The 25,887-nt window shown below is 44.7% G+C and overlaps 1 protein-coding gene across 1 annotated transcript in view; it reads right to left on the reverse strand.

Annotated features, from left to right (window-relative positions):
• Positions 1-6,291: 6,291 nt before the first annotated feature.
• LOC117141237 (myocardin-related transcription factor B) overlaps positions 6,292-25,887 on the reverse strand; it is a 38,712-nt gene continuing 19,116 nt past the window's right edge. Inside the window, exons 2-5 of the mRNA XM_033304600.1 lie at positions 16,819-17,640; positions 16,591-16,731; positions 12,897-12,962; positions 6,292-12,303 (exon numbers count right to left, since the gene is read on the reverse strand). Of these exons, the coding sequence (XP_033160491.1) occupies positions 8,057-12,303; positions 12,897-12,962; positions 16,591-16,731; positions 16,819-17,640 (5,276 nt within the window). The 3' untranslated portion in view covers positions 6,292-8,056. The remainder of the gene's footprint in view (positions 12,304-12,896; positions 12,963-16,590; positions 16,732-16,818; positions 17,641-25,887) is intronic.

The following is a 25,887-nucleotide window of genomic DNA, read 5'->3' on the forward strand; positions in this document are numbered from 1 at the left end:
GAGACGGCTCAACTCGAACTGTGACGAGGCTGGCACTTTTGGTCCTTCGAGCCGAAGCCGTGCGCTCTCGCTTCTCGCGCCCTCTCTGTCGCACGGCCGCTCCTCGGCATAACCGCCTCCCTGTCGCGCACTGGAAGTCCTGCCAGCCACCAGCTGGCCCAGCATTAAAAAGTAATATCAATTTCCACCTTGCGAGTCGCACACGAAGCAACAGCTAAGCGATTTCCCTGGATGCGGATGCAGGCAGCTGCGAACGTCGCCTTTCGCACATGCCCCGCCCCCCACGCCCACGCACTTGCCACAAGGTGCGCGCTCTCTATCCATCCACTCGGCCATCCTGCCGCCGATTTCGGTCTACACGAGCGGACAAGTGTACCCGAGTGGAGACTTTTCATAATTGTTGCATGCCCAGCCATGATGCTGATGGCCATCATGATGTGGATGTCCATGGAGATGGTGGTATCACGATATTTGGGGGCTTTTTTAGGTGCGGAACTTATTGTATAATATAATAATATAATATAATAATAATAATAATCGTAATGGTAATGAACTACTCTATATTAAAATAAATGAATAATAAAATGGAGTGAGAAATGCAATTAAAGGAATAGCCTGATTGATGAATCTGTGCATATTTAAAATGTGCAATGGAAGTATAAATTTAAAATCCAAGAGAAATTCTAAGAACAGCTTGTTTAGAATTCAAAGTATTACAAAATTTTCATTTAAAAATCCTAAATTAAATGAAAGCAGGTATGAATCTCATTGCTACTTTAGGTACTAATATAAACACTTCAAAAATCCATCTAAAATCAGAAACTAAGTGTATTTCTGAGTGCTCAATAACAGAATTAATTACGTTATTTTACCAACTTCAAGTTGACTTTGTCTGAATACAAACTAAGCCAGCCAGCCACCCATACTCGCACAAAAGCGATGGAAAAAGCGCAACAGGACCAAAATAATTGCGCGTTAAACATGTGCCAAGCAACAGCCGAATAACAGAGAGAGCAAAAGCAGAGGAATCCTTTCCCGAGAGCTCGAGAGAGAGCGACATTGAAAGCCGAGAGGAGCCGAGGCCCAGAGAGTCCTGCTGGAAATGTTCAACTGGTTGCGTTTCGCAAGCAACAGGATACGCTGGAAGGCAGAGAACATCGCCGAGGACGAAAACATCGCACACACACCAGCACACTCGCTGGCAGGACCTGCAGCAGCAACAAAAAAAAAAAAGGAAAACAGAAAACAGAAGGAACAGTGGCAGCACAAGGAGCCAAGGAGCAGGATGGCCGACCACAGGCATAGAAGCAGTCGCGTGCTTTAAGCTTGAATACCAAAACAATTTGAGCGCACAATGAAATTCAATGGGCCCCAAGAAATTGGGCGAGGGGCCGAGGGGAGCTGCGAAAAAAAGCTGAGGAGGCAGCGAAAGGAAAATGTGCCAATGCGAGGAGGAAAAGGGAAAATAAGGACGCGAGCTGGGGCGTTGCGTGTGAAAGGAGCAGCGCCTGTTGAAGGACGAACGGCATCAGAATGCTGCAGAAAAAATCGCGCAGGGGTAGACTTGGAAAAATCACTAAAAACCTTAGAAAATCTACTTAAAGTCTGAAAGTTTTTTAAGTATTAGTAATTACTATTAATTAAATCTTAAAGATAAACTTAAATTTCGAAATGTTACCTTCATAACATAAGATGATATAAGATGATTAAGGTTCGCCTTAGTTAAATACTTTGCCTTCGTCGCATTTTGTCATGCATGTATCGAACCATTTTTTTTCGAGTGTAGTCACTGTTTACCTGTTAGCCAGCCAGTCATCGGGGGATGTTTGGATTGGACCTGTTCGAGAGCCCCATCCCCTCGGCCGGGAAGTTGACTGGCGATTTCACAGGCCCCCAAAAAGGTATGCAGCGTCTGTCGATTAAGATGCCAGGGTCTGGGGGCTCGAATCCTGGGCTCGGCCTTCTGGGGGGGCTTAGGTCGGGACCTGGCTGCCAGCTTATCAATTTGTATGCCTGCAGATATTTATTTATGAATATCCTTTGGACCCTCGCCACTGCCGCTCGTATGCCGAAATGCTGAAATGGTGAAATGCCGCGTAATCCTGACGCACACCTTTTGCCTTTGGCCAAGGGTCCTGCGTGCGTCCATTTTTCTCGGCTCCTCTTTATGTGTCCTCCGTCGCCATCTACGCCTCCGGCGTGTCCTCTTCCTTTTTTATGGGGTCTTCCGTCGCGCCTTAATTTTATTTTTATTGCAGATTGATTTTTTCAGATTAAGTTTTCCATTTTACAGGCGGCATTAACTTCGTCGGGGTGTTGCAAGGACTCCGCTTCAATTAGCAGTGCACATCGAGGGGAAAAAAGGAAGGCAAGAAAAAACACAGGGCAAACACTGGGCTGCTTTCCCCTCCGTTTGCTCGTCACACACAAAACTCCAAGTAAAAGTAAAACATTTTCATGCAAATGCCTTTGTTTACCATGGAATATCCCCGACATTTGCACACATTCTCGCCGAGAATCCTGCGCGTGTGAGAGTCTTGCGGCAAAAGTTTTCGCTCCGCACGCTCGCAGCCAAGAGCAAACAAAATCAAACCGAGCGCAGTAAAGCAAACCAATATTGACCCACGGTCAGGCGGTCCGACAGGTCAGAGGTCGGGTGTCGAGGGCTAGGGGTCGGAACAGCGAGGTGGATCGATTAAAAAACCAGATGGACCGCCGCACTCGAGGCTCCTGACTTCGAAATACCAGTCTATGCACGATTTGTAGCCTACTTTTCAGGGCTAAGCTTTAAAGTCTCCAAAGCTGAAGGTATTCAATGGAATTAAAGCTAAAAACTTTTAGTTAGAAGCCAATTAAACAACGGATTTTAGTAAATAATAATAGAACTCATCAAACTTTAAGGATTGTCTTTTTACATCATGCTATACATAGGTAGAGTGGATCAAAGCCCACATGCAAAATCCAGGCATTAGTTTGAGCATTAACCCCCATTACATCTGTTCGAAATGAGAAAAACCCGGCTATTTGCCTGCCATTAGATTGGCTTAAAAATCTATTTTGCGATGCCCGATTGCAAGTGCAACTGTCATGGAGTTGGATGACCAGCTGGCAGTTTATCCCCGACAGTTATGCCAACTAAATGCGTAAGCTTATTTTGCATTCGCCATGACACTCAATTAATGCCGACAGCCAGGAGGGAAAAAAGTGCCAAAGGACCGAGGGCGGCGGTCGGAGAGCTAAAGTCCGAGGACCAGGCATAATCCTTTGCCCACTTTCAATGGCTACAACTTAATTATGTGGAAGCGCTAAGGAAGACAGCCGAGCACTTGACGCTAATGCCGGGGCCACTTGAATCTCAAATCCTCGCCCGCCAGCAACCAAGATGGCTGAATTAAGAGGCACCAAATACAAAATGTCGTCAACTTGTGAGTGTCTAATACCCTTTCAAAAGCAATCCATTACTTATGATATTCAACTGCCACTATTAAAAGGATATAGAAAATTGTCTATGAAAGCGAAGATACGAAATTGAGTACCAATGTATTCTATATTTACGTTACCAAAAGTCAGAAAACATTCCCGACCACCGATAAAATCCAAGCACTCTTTGTGAGGGTATCAGAAAAGGTCTAAGAAAACACAACTTAAGTGCTTCATTACGATTTTAATTTGGCATTTTACCTGCCCGAACGCCCAGCTCATCGTCCTTTTGGCCAACTTCGTCGCCAACTTGGTCTTCTTAATTAGAACAATTTGCGAGGACGACAAGTGGTCTCAGCATAAACTTGAGTAAATGACGCAAAAATCGCGAGTGCCATTGTTTTGCCTGTTTTCGTCCTCGTTGTCCTTCCCGTTTTGTTGAATGTTCAATGCAAATAGTTTGCCAGACAGATTTTCGGCTCGGTTGTATTTGGCTATTTTGCCTATTTTCAACGCGAAGTTAATTGAATTTTCACACCAAAGCCAGATGGAACAATGGCAATGGCTTTCTGTGGCTCAAAACGCTTTATTTGACAAAGTAATTAACTCTGATTAATGTGCCGGGAAATTGCTGTCGAGTGGGTCATAATTTGTGGGGCGCTGCAAATTCCTTTTGTTAATCAAAAGGCACAAAGAACGTGTGCCTCTGCTCCGTGGCTCAATCAATTGATATCGATCAGTGGGAGCGCAAAGCTGGCAGGAAAGTGAAAAGTTCACACCATAGAAATGAAAGCAACAGTTTGACTTATGGATGGGAGGGGCCACGTTGGGGGTGTCCAGTGGCAGGGGTCAGAGGAAGTGGCCCTGGAGGATGATGGCCAAGTCAACTTGTTGCTGTTGGCCGAGTCAAAAGGCAAAAGCCAAGGAGAAGTACGCACATTGCTCCTCCCTGGGGGCTTCGGCTAGAACAGTTTAGGAAACCTCTATAGGGCGGTGATCAGGGGAATCCACTATAAGTCCATAAGTTGGACCAAGGTTCTAAAGGCACCTAAACAAAGAGTATAGTTTGCAATACTTTCACTTTGAGCAATAATAAATAGAATATACTTTCTCTAATTTAAATATTAGCAGAGGAAAATATAGCTAGAGACACCTCAATCATCATCACAGGACTAGCTATCCTGCTGGTTTCCTGCTATAAAGCTATTTGTGTCTTAGCTAAACTCGAAATTCGCAGAAATAAATCTCAATTTACTCGACTGGCCATCGGTCGCTTATTTGTAGCGCAGCTCAAACACAATTAGACGAGCGTGGAAACGGCAGCACAGGGCTCCTGTGACAAGGACTCAGCGCCCAGGACGAGCCACCAAGGACCAAGGACCTGCTGACGATGGTGGGGGCGTGGCGAAACTTTTCGCTTTGGTAAGCAACTGACGCCATTTTAATAACGCAAATTACAGTCAGCGCCGTATAAATTTAGTTCGCAATGGGCGGTCGTGGATTCGCGTGGGTGATGCGGTGGTGCTGTGGTGCTGGATGGCTTTTTTGTGGTGCTGCTGCTGCTGGGCAACTGTTGCTGGCACATATTGCAGCTGTTGTGGAATGTTGACGCCGTTGTTTTCGCTGTGGCTGCCAGCAACAATGGCCGAAAACAACGCAGAATAGGTGCATAAATTGCCATGGATATTAAAGGTAATGGCACAGCTTAATTGGGCAAAATGCGGATCGGCCATCGATTCTAAATTTAATGCTTTAAGCCGTATTGAATTTTCGAACAATGCTTGATTACCTAAGCTTAATACTTCCACAGAACTCTGCGGGCAGGCACTTGAGCCCCTAATTAAACCAGTGAATGGGATGCTGCTCATAAGGGACTAGTTGAAGCCATGCTTAATTATACCTGGATTGCTGATTATTGATTTCAGTTTGAGTTTACAAATGTACAATAGAGGAAATCGACGAAGAGCCTTGCAGCTAATTGAAAGCCTTTTAAAATTAAATATAGATGCTTTGTTGAAATGCAGAAAACAGTCCAAAATTATGCAAACCTATTGTTGCTCCCATCAAAGCCAACTGGAATCGGACTTAAAGTCCGACGAATAGGCAGGATTCACCTCCTTCCGCCGACGAAGACAGGTTCAGTTTTAAAGGAGCTGGATTGTGTCTGTGTGGGACAGCAGTGCACAGCAGGAGGTCCTGTGCTCCACACTGCCCAGAGTGCTCCTTTCTTGTCCTCGAGCTGTAAGCCATAACGCTTGGCAGACGTCCAACTATGGAATATCCGACAATTGTTGCCATGGCTACTCATGGCTGCCACTGCTGCTGCAATTTTGCGTCATATTGTTTGCTGATTTCGTTTCGGGTCTAAAAATAAACAACTCAACTCGACTAGATTTTGGCCAAGGCCCCGCCCCCAACGCACACAGTGGGCGGTGGGCCGCCAATCAAGGAATGGCCGTTTTGGCTAATGATAAGCCTTGTTTTGTTGATGTTGTTGATGCCGCAGCGGCTGCCATAAAATCATTATGATTGCGTATTATTCTGTCATTGATTTTAATTTTAATGTGGAATTTAACTTGCGCTGGGGCGTAATGCGCTTAAATGCGTATTTATTATGCTCCGCAGAGTTCAAAACTTGATAAGGCACTGGGCCAAATAGTTTTTGTTTGCGTTCACTAATCAGTTTGGTAAGTAAATGAAGTCCGAGTGTTTTGGCCACTGAATTTTGGAAAAATGAATAATGTTTTATTTACGCATTAAGTTCTTGCACATATCTATAGATGTATACATAAGTATATCGGTATATCACTTGTTATGTAGTACTATTATATGGACTCTAATCCTTCTGTTGCAAAAAAGTACACATAGTTCATGACGTGATTGAGTTTATTCTGTATTGTATTTAAATGAAATCTCTTTTAAACGCAACGCACAAAAATTGTTCAAGCCAACATATTAAATTAGATAATTAGGTAATTAAATTTAGAATTATTCAAACAATAAGCTTAGTTATGGTAATTAAGTTTGATACTAACAATAAACGTAGTCCTTAAATTAATATATATGAATTGTTATAATGGAAACGTTCTCATTTGTGTTTAAAGCGCGTCGATGATAAATATACTTTAAGCTTACAATCCAACTCTAAATCAGATTATTGCAAATGTAAACAAGTGTTGAGTGATGATTAACTTTGCTCTGCGGGTGAAATGTGTGAAATTTTAGACTAGATCTAAACGTAGAGTATATATATTTGCTTATACAAAAATATATATATTTATTGGTGTATTGAGTTCCTCACATTTTGCAATTTTGAATTGGGGTTTTCTTCTGCTGTTTTCCTATTGAAATGTGTCCATTGCTTATCAATTAATTTTCTCAGTTTACATTTATAATTTATTTTATTGAGCCCTACACTCAAATATACGTCCGAATGCTTGGCATGCTCCCAATTTATAAAATACACTTAGCCGAATTTGTGTGCTTACGAAAGATGAACGATTACAATTCCGAATTGCGATAGACACGATTACAAAATGTGCGTTAAGTACACGCCGCAGGATTTAATTACTTTACGAAGTAGCTAAATTAATTGTTTTTAATATATTTTCATTAGAATTAGTTTAAGTAACGGAATTCGCTGTGCCTAAGAATGCAAAACAAAAGAAATATGAATATATATTTTGGCTAACATTTTAAATGAAATTGATCCGAGTTTAAAATTAATTTAACTGGTTTGTGGCTTCGACTACTTTAAAGGCTTTTTCTTTCCTTGCAGGAAATACTTCTCAAATCGTGTTTTAAATATTTCATTTAATTTTGCTTTAAAATTAGAAATAAGCACTGCCTAGGCTTTAAATAATTTAATTCATTTCATTTTAAATAGAACTTAAAACAAAATTACTGAATGTGTTTCACTTAAGTCGTTCTCACAACAAGAATATATTTTTTTTACGATTTTTATAGAATTTTTTGATTAGCTTTATTTCTCTTTCCCTTGCCGCTTTCTCTCCCTCCTTCTTCTTCTTCTTCTTTTGCAGATCCGCATCCGCATCCTGGGACTCAACTCATTCATTCTTCCATTCGGTTTAGTTAGTTAGATTTCACTCGCATTATTCTCAAATTGGAATGACCTTCATTAGAAACATGTACTTTTGTTTTTCTTTTCTCTCTTTATCGATCTTTACAACATTTTAGGCTTACGTTTTAATGATAGTTTATGATAAGTTTTACTTGTTATGCTTTTCTAAATGTTTTGGCTGTTTTTTGTTTTTTATGGTTTTTGTTTTTCTTGCTTATACAGGAAAGGGTGCAAAAGTATGGTTTTGGAGTGTAACTCCCGGCAATTTTGGCATTCTTTTTAGTTTTTCTTGGAAATAGTAAAGTTTCGAAATTTCAACTGACGTTCAAATGTTTTAAATGCATTTAGAAAATAAATAGGATTTGTTTTGTTTGTGTGTGTGTGTTTGCTTTCTTCGAAACGAATTCTTCAGGAATATTTTCAGAAAAGTGAGCACCACGCTGGATTGTGAGTTTTGTTTTTTCTTGATACGGAACAAAGTTGGGGAAATATATTGATGAATTCTAGAAAATTCTGCCCTGCCGCTTCGAGGGCCATATGAATACATAAAACCGCCTAGACTGTAAAATCTCCCGCCGCCCAGTTCATCTTGTAATCGTCCATGTTGAACAGATCGAATATATCGCCACTCGCATTGAAGGCGTCCACTGCCCCACCGGTGCCGTTGTCCACGCCCATTCCTCCTCCGGTTCCATTGGCCATGCTCGTCGACGTCGCGTATTCGCCGTGTTGGCCCGCCTGCGGTTGGGTCACCGCCTGCATAAAAGAGTTGAGTGTGCTCTCGAAATCATCGCAATCCATTGGTGTGCTGTGACTCCCAAAGTGACTATTCACCGCCGATGATGAGGATTCAATGGATCCATTGCAATTGACCCCAGGACTGTTGCCATTTCCGGTGACGTGCTGACTCAGTTGGGCCACAAAGCTATCCGCGTCGAAGTCCACATCGGCACCCGGGTTATTGTTCAGCAGCACGTTGTCGGGACTGCTCGCATCCAGCAGCTCATTGATGGACGGCTGCAGGCTGGGATTGAGATCGCGTCGCAGGTTGCCGTTGTTGTTGCTGCTCTTCGCCGCCGAGGCGTGACAATAGCCACTGGAGTCATCTCCCATGTCCATCTCAAGTTGCTGCGACATAAGCTCCAGCAGCTCGTACTCATCAAAGTGATTGAGCTTGGCATCCGGGCTGTTTGGCTTATCACTACCGCTGTGGCAACTTTTGGGCGGTGTGCTCGGAGGCGGCGTGGCATGGTGCTGTTCCAGGAAAATATCTAAGGTCTTGGCCACGCTCTCAGCATCAATGGCGCTTGAATCGGTCTGCAGGGGCGAGGCCATGTCTATGCTCTCGATGAACACATGATTCGGGGCCTGATTGCTGGCAAAGCCCACATGCTGGTCATTTGTGTCCATGGCCATGTCGAGGCTTTGGACTGGCGTAACTGGCGTCTCCAGCTTGGGCACCAGCGGTACTATGCTGGCTCCACCAGCCGCAGTGGTGGGCGTGGCTCCATTGAACATGGACAACTCGGGCAGCGGCGTCAACGGTGTAATGGGCTCCAGAGCAGCGCTTTCCGGCAGTTCACCCTGCTTGATTAGTATGTCCAGAACATCGCTGACTTGTTCGGACTTAATGCTCGCCGTCTTGCGTTTGCACAGAGGAGCTGTTTGCGGCAGGGGAGCTGCAGCAGGAGCGGGCGACTGAACGGGCTCCTCCTTAATCTTGACCAGCGGCAGAAGGCCATTTAAAGCTGCCGCCTTGCTGGCCGCCAACTGCTTGGTGGCCTCTTCATACTGCGGCGGTGGTGCTGGTGCAGGCTTGATGTCCACTTGGTTGAGTTGCTGCTGCTGTGGCTGCTGGACAGGCTGGAAGTGCTGTTGCTGCTGTTGTTGCTGCTGGAGTTGTTGCAACTGCTGCTGTGTAATGATGGACTTGCTTTCGATGGGAAAGACAATGCTGGGCAGGGAGTTTGTGCGTTGGTGGCCATTCAGTATCTTCTTTGGCGGAGCTGTCGTAGATGCTGCAACTGGAGTAGCCGCTGGCGGTGCTGCTGATGTCGTAGTGGTGGCCGTTAAGCTGATATTGCCCAGCGTGTGCGCCGTCATGTGCTGATCATTCAGACCCACCAGTAGTATGGTCTGATTTCCTTCGTTCCACAGCAGGCCCAAGTTATTGTGGTGTTGAGTGGCTGGCGAGGCTGCTGCCGTCGCTACTGCCGCCGGCTTGGCTGCTTGCATCATGGTTGTGGTGGTTGTATTTGTATTGTTGGCGGGCACATTGGATTTCTTGGTTGTTGTCTTGGCAGAAGCGTTGTTTATGTGATTGTTGTTGTTGAATGGAATGAATACAGTTTGTGTCTTTTGCGTGAGCAGGCGCACCTGTTGCTGCTGCTGTTGTTGCTGTTGCTGCAGTGCCTGCTGCTGCTGCTGTTGTTGTTGCTGCTGTTGCTGTGCGGCGGCCGCTGCCGCTGCCTTTTGCTTCTGGATTTTAGCCTCCAGCTGCTGCTTGACCACCATTTTCTGGTTGATTGGCGGCGGATTCGATGAGGAAATGTTACTATTGCTGTTCAAGTTGCTGCTGGCTGGCTTCTTGGCTGCGGATCCCTGTTGTTGCAGTCCATTTACCTTATGGTTGCTGTTGCCTCCAGTAGATTTCACCGTCACTTTGGCGGAAACATTCTTCTCCACCTGCTGCGGCATTACAGTCAGTGTTTGCTGCGGCCCATTCGAGGTCGTGGTGATCAGCGTGATTTGCTGAGAAGGCAATGCATTCACCACTTGAGCGGTAACCGTTTGCTGCTGATGTTGCTGCTGCTGTTGCCGCTGGCGTATCTTCTGCAGCTCCTGTTGCGATCGCTGCAATTGCCTCTGCAGCTCGTCGATCTTGCGCTGCTGCTCTCTCAGCAACTCCTCGTTGGTCAGGATTATGGTTGCAGTTTGCGGTTGTGGAGGCAGAATGGTCTGCAGCGTCATTGGATGCGTGTTATCCATCTGTTGCTGCACCACATCCATCTGCTCGTGCTCCATGCTTGCATCTGAAACCAACATGGTCACTGGTGGAGGCTGCTCCAACAAACCGCAGTTGCTCGTGTCCATGGCATCGCTAATTGTGATCACCTCGGGCGTGGTGTTGCTGTTGTTGGAGGTCGGAGCGGGTGTTACATTGCTATCCAGAGGCTCCAGGGGCAGATACGGTTTCAGCCTCTCAATCAGATGTGGTTTGGGACCGGAGACGGGCAAGTTCCTGCGCTTGAGATGCTGCTTCAGGTCAGAGACCTTCATCTTTTCCAGTCGGGTCAAGTCCGTGATGGAACTGGTGGTGGATTCGGCGTAGCTGGTGGCCGGACTGGGCGGAATCGAGGAGCTGACCGAAAGCGCTGGCGAGGGCAGTGGTGGTGGGTGTTGCACTGGAGTTGGTTGGTGTAGCTGCTGGTGTTGCTGATGCAGCTGCAACTGTTGCTGTGGTGTAGCGATCAACGACAGGGTGGGCGGTGTGGGTGTGGCCGCCGGCGTGGGCGTCAGCATAGCGGCATCTCCAAAATTAAGTGGAGCTCCTCCGGAACTGCTCGTTATGGATATGGTATTGGGCAGGCTGATAGGAGCTGGAGCTGGAGCGGATTGCGAAGCCAATGCGGGCACCGTCTTTGTAGTTACCGTGATGGTGTTATTGGTCGCACTAGGAGCTGCTGGAAGCATAACACCCGGCGCACTGGGCGCTGGGATGATGGACTGATTCTTGTTGAGGTTCTCCAGGAACTTTAGCAGACAGTTTTGCTGCTCCAACATCAGCTGGTAGGAGGTCTCTTCCGGCTGCGTTTGATCCTGCTTTTGCCCGGCGGCACTCGGTGGACCCTTGTACTCGTGGAATTTAATGGTGCGCGCCTTGGACACGGGCTTGGACTTGGATTTCTTTCGGTTCTTATCCTTCCCGGGAGCATCGGACTTCACGGATACGGGAGCAAGGTGCAGTCGTGTGGTGGTCATCGGTGGTGGTGGCGGAGAGGCGATGGAAGACAGCGGACTTAGTGTGGAAGTACTAGAGGCTAGTGAGCAGGGCGAGTACAGATGGTTGACCGGACTTGCCGTGGTGCCCGTGACACTCTGGCACAGTTCCTCGTACAGATTGGCGGTCTCCTGCTTTACCTTGATGATACTGGCCAAGGGCAGTGGTGGTGGCGGCGGCGGAGGTGGTGGCACTGGTGCTGGCACCACTATAGCCTTCGGTGGCTGCTGCTGGGGAAGAATCTGTGGCGCGGTGACCACCAGTTGACCAGCTGTGGGCATGGTCAAGGCCATGTTCACTATTCCTGCTGAGGCAGCCGCCGCCTGCAGAACATCGGTGGGTGAACTGGAGGTGCCGACCATAGCCTCATCCAAACGCGGCGGAGTCTGCCTCGTATCGCTCTCAGAGCTCAGGGAATCATCATCGAAGGTCACATAACTGTGCGGATGCTGGGGTCTCGTGAGCAGACCCTCGCTGGTTGCCTTGAAGGATACGAGTCCCTCCTTGACAATCTTCTCTATCGGCTTCTCCGTGTGCAGGATGTTCTTCTTGATTAGCTCCAGTGGACCAGGACGGTGTTGAATCTGAGAGTTGAGCTGGTCCGCCAGGCGAGCCTTCTTCAGCATCCGCTGTTTCTCCGCCAAACTGGGATCGATGTGGCACTCGTCCTCCTCGAGAATGTGCAGCCTCTCGAGATCTTCGCGATTTGGTCGCTGCTGGATCTTCGCCTTCAGCAGATCGCTGGTCTTGGCGCGCTCCAGTTGCTTGCATTGTTCGTGGATAGCGGGCGAGGTTTTCAGAGCTGTTGAATATATACAAACATTACAATTAAGCAACATTTTTTTACTAAAATAATTATTAGTTGCCCCAAGAAGGAAGATGCTATTTAAAATGCTTACAAATCTAGGTAAAGGGAATATGAAAACATCATCGGCTCATCAACATCTAATACACTAATGCATCTCCTAGCCACGTCGAGGAACCCCTACTCCTATTTGGATACACAAAATGTATTTCTGATCCAGTGCCCAAAAGTTGGCTCAGCTTTTTTTTCCCCGGCTTTTGGCGCCTCAGCATTGCTACAAATTTATCATCTAAATTCAAATTCACTTTCGGCTGCGTTGAGGGCTTTGAATTAGTTTGTAAATTTGCGTATTTTCCAGGATTCTTTTCCTCGGCTTCGCCTTTTCCTTGCGCATAAATTTGAAAGCCATTGAAATGAAATGTTCGACGGCAGTATTTGCATATCCTTTTTGGGTGCCGATGAATTGGGCGCCAGCAGATGCTCTGAACCGGCTAAGTGAGGTTAATGTGTATTTTATCGATCTGACTAAGCGGCTAAATGCTGTGACCCGGGGCAGGAATAGAATCTGCTTTTCGGACCCCTCTACTTACATGGTATGATGCCCTGCTCGACGAGCTGCGAGTGTGGACGTCGCACCATGAGCTTCACTTTGAGCGCTGCAAAAAATGGAGAACCAAAGAAGCGAGTTAGTTAAGCAGCAAATAGTGTTAGTAAGTAATCAATGATATTCTATGCCTAATAATAAATTATTGAACTTCAAGTTAAGAGCTGGGAGAAAAAGTTAGGTAAGCTGCATGGGACCATAGCTGGCCGACAACTTGTTAGCAACAAATCAAAAACCACAAAAATCGTAAATTATAGAACAATTCGCGGGGGAGTGGAGATCAAACATAGAAATCCCATAAAAAGTGCTCGAAACAGCTGGGGGAAATAATTTTGGGCGAAAACTTTGCCTTTTCCTAGCTTTTTGACAATGCCAGGGCAATGGCAATAAATGTCGAGAGGCAGCTGCGAATGGGAGAAACAAGGCAGCGCGAAAAAAGGAAAAGTTTTTAATATCTTTATGTGCGGGCTATTATGGTGTGAACAATATATATATATATACACACACCCAAGAGTAAAAAGTTCGGGCTGGAAAATTAAATATTTAAGCCCAACCGAAGCCAAAGTCAGAAGCTGCCGACTGGCGACGAAGGTGTGGCCCCATGGGGCGTATGCGTAATAATCTGATTAGATTGCCACTGCTCCGGGCGGCTAAATAACAGATTGATGTCAATTAACTTGGCATCCAGTCGATGGAAGCCGCTGTGAAGCGAGGACCGCGTGACAGACTGGTGGAAAATAAATAATGGGAAACAAGGAACAAGGAACCTCCATAAGCCCCCGAATTGACTTTGAAAGATGAGACAATGGTCTCTCGAAGTCGCTCTAATTATAATCGCAAAGCGTATAAAATAATCAATTAATGGGACATTATCCTTTCAACATCAAATCGGAATGGCCGATTAAATGCGTGCGAGCATTGTATAATGTAATTTCAGACTCGAGGGAATGTTTTGCCATATTAAGCATACGACCTGCTGTCCTAATATCATTACCTTCAATTAGCATTCCGGGCAGTGGCGAAATTGATTCACAAAATGGCCACCCAGCCATGTAATTAAAACGAAATAAAGCCCATTAAGGCGCAGGTCACTGGCAGAAGAGTGGAGTGGAGGAGTGGGCACCATCCATCTACAGTAGGCTGGCAGTAGCCGACGGTAAATAAAGCCAAAGCCGCAAATGAAACGAAAACACAAAATCTTATGCCCCCACGGCGATTCCGGCCAGCAAATGCCACCCGGAGGCGAAGGGCAGTGCACCGGATGGTGTGGTTGCGGCTACTAACCAAGTCCAGGAATAAGCATTTAAGCCTGGAAATCTGCAGAGATGCAGTACGAGCAGAAATTCTTAACAATTTCTCATGCATTTTTGGGAGAGGTTTTCGATTCTCACCGCAGAAATATCCTTGAATTTCCCAAATGACTTTTTGCATCTTTTTTGATACAAGCCAATTAAAAGTGAAGTTATTTGAGGAACATTTCACAGTGCAGAGAAGTGCATAGTTCTCTTTTGGCATCCTGCACTCTCGACTTCTGCGGTTGGTGTGCATTAAGTGTGCAATCTAAGTAAGTGGGTTAGTCGCAGACTTTTAGTCGTTGTATTTAGTTTTCGGTGCTGGTGCTGCCCAGGCAGACACCGAAAAAAAACACTTGACGCCACAACAAAGTCGACATCAAAGTGACGATGACGTTATTAAAGTAATTTGGGCTCTTTGTCGGAAATCATCATAAAAAGCCAAGAAAGCTGCCAAGGCGCGTAATTGTCTCAGACGACGATGGCAGCTGTTGGCGATTTTACGATTGAAGTGTGCCACACAAAAATGTGTGCAAAACACCAACAGCAACAGCAGCGAAAAACAAAAAATACCCGAAAACAAATTCTTGTTGTTGTTTATGGCAGACTGGGAAAACACTTGAGTTTTCAGCCTTGTAACACTGGAAAATCTCCTCGGTGACGAAACAATGTCGCCCCCGTAAATTAATTATGCGCGAAATGTGCTCTGGCTGCTCGTCGATACACGCCACATACACCTCCAGATCCAACACCCTCGATTGATAAAAACAATAACATAAATTCCAAATTAAACACATAAAAGTTTTTATGCGATAGGCAATAAATGTGTGTATTTCGCTGCGGTCAGCTGCCCTTCGCCTTCGAGAAAACCCAGTGCCTGCGGCGAAGGTCAGGTAAACAATTGCCGGGAAAAATTCTGAAAATCTCCACGGAGAGCGGGAAAAGCTGGCCGAAAGAGAGAGAAAGAGTGAGTTCACACAAATGAGTTCGGCTAACTGCGTGTCTATATGTTGTATTATAAAATCGATTACGTGATCAACGTAGCTCTGAGTAAACCAAGACGCCATCATCCCAGCTAGGCAAGTGCACGAAAAAAACAAGCAAGGGGCAGGCACAGTGGGGTAACGAGGGCAGTAGAGTGTTCAGAAAAGTATTAACATTTTTTCAAATTTTCATTGGATTAAGAAGTGTGATCTGAAAACTCTTTGTGAGAAGCGTAAAGCCATATAATATTTAAATCAAGTTAATGTAGATATGGTAATTCCGAACCACTGTGCAGTGGCATGTAAAAATGCCTTTACAACTGTCACCCTGCCGCCGTCTATTTCCGCTTTTCCCCGATTTTCCGAGTCGCGTGCAGCGTGTTTATTTGTCAAAACATTTCTGCAGCGCCGCCATCATTGACTGCCAGCCATGTGTTTATAATAAATGTTTTTCGCAAAATGTTTACACACACCCTGAATCGAACTGACCAACAGGCAGCGAGAACTGGTGGTTGTTGCTAAATATGCAGTTTATTGTTGGATAACTCGTTGAGCGCCTGCCGGAAATTTTCACCATACATTTTTGGCAGTTTTCGGCGAGAAATAAACCCTGCCGCCCGCCCCATAAACATTTGGATTCACAGAGCCTTTTCGGTCAGGGTCAGGGCGCGTGAACTTTATCGCCCATTTCCGGTTACACCTCGAAAATCGTGCAAGTGCAGGCGACAAGAGCTGTCAAAACTATTAGCGACTATGCAGCACATATAGTACACGAATGTATATGCTATATCCACACACTGGGCCTGTCATCTTGGGCCATTCAAAATTAATAAGAATATTTCTGCTCACTCAAAATGCCAAGCAAATATGTAGGCCAGCCAACAAGAACGGAACGGAAAACTGTTGACAAAATATAAAAACAATTTTTGAATGAGTTTTCGACCGCTGGCCGCTGGCGAAGGGGCGTGGCACCTCAAGTGTACGCCTTAAGTGCCTGTTGTGCCGTGACAGCTTCATTAAAACTGTGTGCGCCTTGTATGAGCCACCACCGCACCACTCACTGCCCCCCAGACGAACGTCAATAATAAGACGGGCATCCGAGGATTATGATGATGACTCTGGCGACCGATGATCGTTGTGATGGGCATCGCAGCTCGGCAGCTCGGCTGCTCTGGCTGGCATTTATGACTAAGCAGGAGGCACCAGATGACAAATGCCAAACAGCCGCCTAAAGATGACCAATGTGGGCGACAAACATTGGGTAAACAAGCGAAGAACTAACAACCGAAGGGTTTTGTGAGTACAGTGAAGCATTTTTAAGTAGATTGATTGCCAGCTGTCCGCTCACTGGATGGTTTGTTTTATATTTAAAACGCAGAATTACTATGATTTTAGGTCAACTTACATTCCTTATTCTTGTCCATCGCAGGCTGCAGCGGACTGGAGTCCACGATGGCCTTTGGTGGTGACTGTCTGGCATCGTAACAATCCGAGTTGTTGCCATCATCGCTGCTGCCCAGGAACGTCGCATGCAAACGCTGCTCACCTGAAAATGGTAGCAGATATTAGAAAAAGCATATTTAGGAGACGGATGCCAAGGATTTAGATCCTTCAAGTGCGGCACACAACTCACCCTCCGACATGTCGTCGTAGGCCTCGTGCAGCAGTATAATGTCCTGAAAGGAGTGCTCCAAGTCCTTGCCGCTGAGCCTGGTGGCCAGGAGGCCACTGCAGGCGGCGCTCGAGATGAGCTCGACGGTGGTCAGCGGCGACGTGGAGATGGTGGCCAGCAGCGAGGAGCTGCCGCTGGCGCTGTTTCCGCTGCTGCTCCCGCTGCTTCCGCTGCTCAGGCTGTGCAGGGAGGCGGACTTGACCAGCTGGCCAACCTTGTGGTTGCCGTTCGGCTTCTGGGTGGCCTTTAAAGTCCTCGAGAGGCTCTTGGTGGGCGACGTCGAGGTGGATTTGTTGAGGAACCTGCTCGCCGTCGCTGAACCGGCTCCCTTGGCTCCACTGGAAACGGACTTGGAGTTGCAATGGTTGCTACCGCAACTGCTGCTGTTGCTACTGCTGCTGCTGCAGCTGCTCAGGCTGCTGCTGATGGACTTCTTCGAGGAGTTGGAACTGACGGAGGATGCGGGCGAGGCCGACGACGAACTGTGGCCCAGGATGGCCGCCTGCTGCTGATGTTGCTGGAGTGTATTTGTATTGCTGGCGGCGAGCTTCGTGTCAATGGTTATGGGTATGACACTGGTGGCCACCAGCTGGTGATGCTTCTGCTGGGCCAGCTGGTGATTGTGCTGCTGCGGATTCTGCTTGCTGGCTGCTGCTCCTCCTCCTCCTCCGCCGGCTGAGCCCTGGAACCAGCTGGGAAAGTTGCCCTTGAGCGTGTCAATTAGATCCTGATCGAGCGTTAAACGCCACGATGCAGGTCCGCCGTCCACGCTTTGCGTCGACTCTGCAAATTAGAATTTTAAAGGATAGAAAATTTAAATTGGGTTGATGAATGTGTTTACTCTGCTAAATATTAATAATATTTAAATTGAAAATACTATATTTTGTGGTTTATAATTATACCATTTTCATTTTACCCAATTGTGATACCGCAGCAAATGTACTTATTAAATAATTCACCATAATCAAACTAGTTTGCTAATGAAACAGTAAGCTTTTTGGTATTTTAATGACACCATTAAATATTTGCCATTGTCATTCCCGTCCAAAGACCACCCACATTTAATAGTTAAAGCCAACCCAATTCATTAATTTGCAATGGCTTAACACCCGGTGTTAATTTGATTTTCCACTTTCCCCATCGGTCGCTCTCTGTTTTTCCTGCCCACGCTCACATTTATTTATTTGAATGTGGCTTTTCCGATGATGTTCTGCTGCTGCTGCTGCTGATGATGTGGCCGCTGGTGTGCTAGTTATTTATGCTAAACACTGCCAAGTAACCTAGTTTGTTGGCCCAATCCCCAGTCCCCACAGCCGCCCCCGCATAGAAAACATAGCAAAGCGCGTACTTGGTATTTATTTTTCAAATTCTTTGCCAGTCGATGTGTGCCTTGGGTTTTTGGTTCTGCCTGAGATTTTGCGGCACTTTTTGGCTTGGGAATTGCCCGAGAGATATACATAGATTATAAATGTATAATTGCAATTTGCCGAATCACTGGGCGCACTGCTGCACTTACTCGTAACTGGTGGCGACAGTAATGCGAACTGGCGAACTGCGAGTGGCGAAATTGCGCCGAAAATCTTGGCAAGCGGATGCATTGCATCATGCGAAAGCGACATTCCCAGACACGCCTCATATTATGCAATATTCGGCGATATCTGGCGACTATTTAGAGCCGATCGGCGGCGAAAATAGCTACCATCCCAGCATAATGGCCAAAATCTATCAGCTCTTAGCCGACTGACATGCACTTGTCAAATGTCCACCTATTTCTGGCACCTATTTTTGTTTCCCCTTCCTTTGATTGTTATTTCTGGTTGGCTTAAAAAGGTTCTCATACATTGTCGCCGCCCGAATTTGGGTATTTTTAGAGATCTAGTGAGGATCTCCACTGTCCCGATGACTGTCCATCCTACTGTCCCTCTGACTAGTTCCTCCGACGGTTCCGCCGAATTGCCACATTTGGGTCGCCTCCAAATATCTTTTCTTAACACTGCGTGGGCCGAGAATCTGTCACACATTCTGCTTTCTGCCGCCTTGTTTGTTTATCTAAACTAAATTTGAAATTGCTCCGCAAATAAATGGATAACTGTGCCGACCGCTGCATTTGCATGCGCTGCGACATTTATTGGTCATTAAGGCGAGCGCCAGAGCAAAAGAAAACCAGCAGGAAAAGCGGCAGCGGCTGCAACAGGCAAGCAAACAAGCAAACAAAACAAACATACCAGTCATCCAACAGAGCAGCAACAACACATGGCCCAGCAGTAGGATGCACAGAAAGCAATTAAGGGAACTCCTTATCTTATGCCTATGTAAAAGACAATCTTTCGAGGGCACTTCTCGAACGAAGTTCGTAGATTTATGAAACATCAACTAATATTTCTCCCCGTGTACCTTTGATGCATGCCCCAATGTGGCGTTCGGTTGTCTCTGTGTGCGGTGGCGCGACATGATGTCCACACGCAGCCACATGCTTTTGAGATAAACGGACGACGGACTAGGGAGCCACCAAAGCCATTGCCAAATTCTATTTTCGCTTCAGCAGCCAGCGAAATGCAAGTGGTTTCTCTCGGCCAAGACGTCGCCGCCCCGATCGCCAGGGAATCTCCTTCTACCTCTGTCCTTCACCCTTCACCCACCGGCCAACTGCCTTGCCCCGCCCACTCCACTCTGCAGATGGCGGCGGCGACAAGAGCAAGAACGCCTTGGCCATTACGATTTGTCAACTGGGCGTATGCGCAATGCTGCTGCTGGGGCAATGACAAAACAATCAAATTGACAAAGGAACCGAGAATGAAAAGGAAACCGCTGCTTCAAAGCGAAATTTAATGAATCGAAAAGAACAATTGAACAGGCGACAATTGCCCAGAATTAGTTGGCTTAAAATATTTCAACGAAAATAGAAAAACAATTGCGGAATTGGCGATTTGCTCAAAATAAACTAGATACTAGTTTTGTAATACCTTAGACGACAAGTCTAAAAACTAACATAAGTATTACGAATGCAGATTTGCGAGATTACAACATTTAATCCCATATGAAATTATATTAAATTATAATCTACATGTGCGATTGTAGAACCTGTAAGTTTGGGGAAATCCGATGAGAAAGCATTTCCGAATTTTCCATTCCACTTGTTGCCATTATGTAAATTATAATCAAAGGACGAGCAACCCCTTGACGAATCAATAAATAGAACAAATACACACTCCACAATATCCCAGAGATGTTGACAAAACTATAACCTTGGGCGAGAAAACTATATACACACAGGAAGAGGGACAGGGACAGGAAGGGAGTGGAGCCCAGCCAGGCGGAACAGTTGAAAAATAAAGGACTTTGGCCCAGCACTTAGTTTGATTTCATGGCCAGGAGGAGCACTGCCATGGCCAAAACTAATCATTCAAAGCGGAGCGGAAGTTGTGGCGGAAGTTGTAGCCCAGTCTTCCGCAGCCGCAGAAGTGTGTGGTAGTTTGGCATGGTTACTTCAGAGTACACATCAATTATGTATGCCGTATGCCGGCAGCCATACACGAATCAACGCGCCGCAAAGTATGCTACATTGAGGTTGCCCCCTGCGTGTAAGTGTGTGTGTGGGTGTGGGTGTCTGTGTGGGCCAATTTCCTTTTGGCAAGACAGGAAACAGGATGCTGTTAACGTTACAATTCGACATAATCGATGCTTGTCGTACGAGGTATCGCATTTAACCTGGCAATTTGTCTGCGGCTGCATAAACATTAACTTTCATTTGCAGTTTATCTTCCGAGCCGCGCAGTAAATCAAAATGTGACCGAAATAAATAAATTGATCCTTTGTATCTGTTGTGGTTCTTAAGAGCGAATACTTTCACACATAAATTAACTATAAAAAGCAGACTTTCGACTTAAAGAAAGGTTCAAGGTTTCCCACTCAAGAACTCATAATTTGTCTGGCTTATCAAGTGACTCATCGCGCGCAAGAAGCAGTTGCATTTAAATTATTAGAAACGTGCTACCTGCTGACTTTTGCACCTCGAATCGTGACCACTCGCATTGTTTATCGTTTCGATTTGGCGAAAACAATCTACGAGATGCGACGTTTACATATTCATTTGAATGCCAATAACAGCTGCAGTGGCAACATTGCTGACAGCTTCGACAAGCGAGGATTATGCAAGCGCCATGAATCCAAAAAAAAAGAAGAAAAAATAGAAAAAGAAAAAAAAAGAACCCCCAAAAAAAGGAAGGAAAAATCAAATGGATCCGTGGGGGAAACATCGCAGCAATAACAAACAGAAAATCGCTTGCCATGTGTCGCTGGGTGGGTGGATAATGTATAATGTATAGTATAATGTACATGTATATGGGGCTGCAAATTGAAACGTATATTTGTAAACAATACGCAGACGTCATAGACAAAACTCATTTAAATGGGAAAAACATCCAGCAACAACTATTCAGCGGAAAATGCTAGTACCAGCGATCACCAGCAGCACAAATTAAAAGTTTAGCAGAGCCAAGAAGCGGCGTCGATCGTTTCAATGCACTGCACAAAATTTTGCATACTGTTCATGGTTTAAAAGAAACGAGTATTTATAGTTATTTGTAGGTATTTCATGGATATGTCTGCACTAACAGCTAAATTTCTATAAAGTAAGCTTTTCCTTTGAAAATATATCTTTCGAAAAGAATGTAGTAGTTTCTCTGCGTGCATAAACGGCTGAATGAGCTCTTTACCAATTTGGTCATAATACTGAAAACGTGTTATTCCACTCGACGATCCAAAGATTAATACGATATACAATAAAACAATCTATGGCGAGCGTTATTTTATAGTTTTTAATATGCATGGAGTGGTATTGCCTTTTTGGTGCAGCTTAGCCAGAAATTTCGCATGTTATCGCAACTTGACAAGTGTCAGGTAGCAACTACCAACAACAACCAAATAACCAAACAACCTAACAATCAAGCAACAACGAACATGTGTGAACTACAATAACAAATTTCAGGAGCATGTTCTGAGGTGCGGGGAAATACATCATCGGACAAATCAGCAAAACATCTACTCTATGCTGGCATTGAAATCGGAAATATTATTTTGGCCGAATCAGTTACGTTTGCTTTTGGGCCTCTGGCCTTATCAATGGAATGAGTCACTCCATAGTTTATGTTTTTTTTTTTTGTGTGGGGGATTGTCCAGCAAGAAACCATTTTTATGTCTATGTTGGCAGTGGCTAGCAACTAAAAGCCAGTATTAGTTTTGTTCCTCTCCACTTGAGATTATTCCTTTATTTCAAACTTTTAATTGCTGCTGACACGTTTGACCTTCAGAATTTATAGTTGAAAAGATAAACTAATAACTTTGTCTTCGAAGATAATTATTATTCGAATTCTTTATGCACATTTAGTTTGAGTATAACTTTTTATCGCAACATTCTGTGTGTTTATGGGTTAAAGCTTTTTAGTTATCACTTTGTCAGGGCTTTAATTGATATATTTGGTTTGCTTTTTCCTAATGCAAGTAGAGTTTAGTTAAGAACTTTAAAATGCTTAACTTCTTTTTCAGCAGACAGCAGTTTAGTTTCATAATTTCAATTAAATTTCTCTTTAATTGGTTTTAGCTTGAATGCACTGTGTTAACTCAATTTCATGCTGCACAATTTTGCTTGAATTAATAATACATTTTCACACCTTTCAATGACTTGCAACGCTTTCGTGCGGCTTCTTATCACTTTATTCTGTTTACTTTTGAGCTTAGAATTAGTTTTCGGACCACTGGCATATCAGCGGGGTAAACAATAACAAAAGGCCACGATAACACAAATCGTTAACTGATTCTGATTCATAAGGCCATTATCAGTCGCAGGTATAGAAAGGCTTCTGATTCGCGTCCGGCGTGTTGAGAGCAACCCGGCAAACTGAATAGGAAAACAAAAAACAGAAACTGAAACTGAAACTGAAACTGGTCGAGCGGCTAATGTTTTGGGGGCGCTGCTCGATTGTGGAAATGGCCAAGTGACGTTCACCTGACCAACTGACTGAGTGACACAGGTGGGCGTCAGCGACTTAACTGGCATTATGCGACGTGCTCTCTCTCGCACTCTTTAAACTCAAGTTCTGCGCTGCACTGCGAGAAATGGGGTAATCTATGTTGAATTAAAACAAAGGGGTTTATAGAATATTAGCTACATAGGGTTGCCTTGGGGTAATTATAATAAAATATCTCCCACAAGCAACTGCTATTAGTTTTCAGTGATCGACTGGTCGAAGAAAAATGATTTTATCTGTTTGTGCTGACAAATTTGCGCTTCATGGCGTTGATTGTTGCCACAGTTGCAGTCGGAGTGGCTCCTTCCCATGAACAATGGCAGCTAATAAGCGCCAGGCGGGCCACTGAGTGCAACTGAAGCTGAAATTGAATTAAAGCTGCTTTTGTTCAACAACTGTTGCATGCAAATGAGTGACGGCTGCGTCACCTTCAATGCCTGCGGTTTCCATGCACTTGCTGCTGATGATTCTGATGTTGCTCCTAGCGTTGCTGTTGCTGCTGCTGCTGCTGCTGCTGATGATGATGTTGCTGCTGGGCGACGGGGTTCAGTGCTACCTGAACCAAACAATTGCTCGACAGCAAAAGTCAATTGGGCGACACACGCAACAGCACACACACACACAGCGCAGCAAGCCACACACAACCCAAAAACACTAACAAAGCGGACTCCTCTCGGCTGTCGGACATGCTTTGCATACAAAGATCCCACTGAAGTTGACTGGTCTTTTATGTAGCTGCATGCGTGAGGTGCGTGTGTGCACTCAGAGAAAATAGCAGTGGGATCTAACACCCTATTTCGATTATAGCTGACAAGAATCCAGTTGAATCTTAAAACACAATGGTTTATGCCAGAGCAACTTAAGATCAAAAGATATTCGATACTTATCTAAGTATCTGGCTTGCAATCAAATTAAACTTGTTTCTAAATAATCCTTTTAGTGGTATGGAACAGGATGCACATGCAGGATTGTTACACTGCAGCACACAAAGGGCGGTGGTCAGTTGTGCATTTTTGCACAGCACACAGGACTGATTGAATTGAAAGTTAATTAGAGAGAGAGACAGCACTGCTGGCCGAATGTTCCGGGAAAATGTGGGAAAAGTTTGGGGGATTCGTTCGGGCTTACCCATTTGCATAGGGTATCCGCCTTCCCAAAAACAACTCGTATAAATAGACCCAAAACGACCGTGTTTTTCGTAAGGGTGTGGCCGTCTGTGTGGGTAGTGTCCTCAATTAAAATTAATTATGCCCAAACGATACGCTCAATAAAATTTAATTTGCGAAAATATGAGCCAAGAAAATGAGCCACATAGGAAAATGTGACATTTAAGTGCCGGGGGCCAGCATCCTCAAACTATTCGCCAAACAACAAACACACACACACACAGTCGGTTCTAATAATTGAAATTGAATTTTCAATGATAGCAAGGCGAGGGCCCAGCGATATTTTAGATTTATTTAGATATGTGTATCCACCCGCATGAGCCAAAATGTTTGGCACACTAGACTTGGGTATTACTTTCCCCAGATTTTCCCCTTACACTGGATGACTCTGGAAACACCTCACCCACTTCCGAAATGGTCCAGATTTAATTGGACCTGACATCGACTCCAGATCCCCCCAAGTGGACTAAACACTTGACCGGATTCTCGTTCTGCATTCATTTTTGTGCGAGTAAGTTGACGACTCTCTATTCTGTTCTATCAAAACCAAACGAAATCGCATTAAAAATAAATAAAATTAAAAGTGTAAACTGCACAAACACACACGACTTTTGGCCATGCTGCGTGCCAAGTGGAAAATATTTCGCAAGTTTTTCTACACATTATTGTGTGAAAAATACTATATACATATAGTGTACTCTATATATACATCTGTGTAAAAAGTCGGACGCAGGCAGGCAGGCTGCCTGTGTGTTATGTTTAGTTTGCTACGTTCAATTTGCATTGTTGTTGCCTGCTATTCTATTGTTGCCGGCAAAACAAAATAAGGCAACGCAAAATGCTAGAATGGGCGAAAAAAAAACAAGGCATAATAAGCAGGCAAGAATAAAAACTACAAAAAGAAAGAAAAAAAGAAGCATAAAGGAGATGAAAATGAACATTTTTTGGCAAACAATTCAGGGCTAAATATTTTCATTGTTTTGTTGAGTTTTTATCACAACACCATAAGTTTGTATCCAAGTGGCAACAGGAAAAATCTAGATAAAATCATCAAGATTCTAGCAATTTAAAGTCCCGCATTATTTGTGCGCGAATCATACGATATTTTTGCTTTCTTCCTGTTTGTTGTTAATTTAAAGGAAAAAGGATTTGCGTCTCTAAGTTATTGGGTAAACATTAGGAAATGTACAAATAATGTGCTGATATTTTAAAAATATTTATTAAATACGCGCACAAGGTGACACTATTAGTGTTTATAGTATGTTTTTAAGTGAAGTAAAGGAAGTAAAACTAACAAACCAACGGCATTTAAAATGTCAAGATAAATCCCAAAACTTATCACCATTTGACGTTTATCCTTGAGACTTTTCAAAGTTAATAAGTTAATAGATAAATATCGAGTGCCAGGGTAAAGTTTGCTTAGTTCAAAGGGTTTTGGGGTTTGGGTTTTGAAGCCCACACAGTCGCACGCACACATTTAATTGCAGAAATGCTTAATAATGCATGAAACATTGAAATAAGCAAGACGCACACACACACACACTCACTCACATCCAGCGAGGGATGAATAATTCATGGCAAAATGGAGAATTCGTGGATCGGCTTTTCCCTTCCCCTCCCCTCTGATTAAACAGCGCGCGTTGGTAAAACAAACAAATAAACAGCATAGCCAGCAATATTTTGTACCTCCTAATGACGTACGTCGCTCTTTCCAGACGGCAAAAAAAAAAGAAAGGAACACGAAAATTGGGAAAACTTTTGCCGTGCAATTTGCACGTCAACATTTTTCCCCAAAACACCGAAAAGTAATACTAATGGCAGGCACAACAATATTTCTG

This window comes from Drosophila mauritiana, chromosome 3L (assembly GCF_004382145.1).
Source record: "Drosophila mauritiana strain mau12 chromosome 3L, ASM438214v1, whole genome shotgun sequence".
In the NCBI taxonomy this organism is placed as follows: domain Eukaryota; kingdom Metazoa; phylum Arthropoda; class Insecta; order Diptera; family Drosophilidae; genus Drosophila; species Drosophila mauritiana.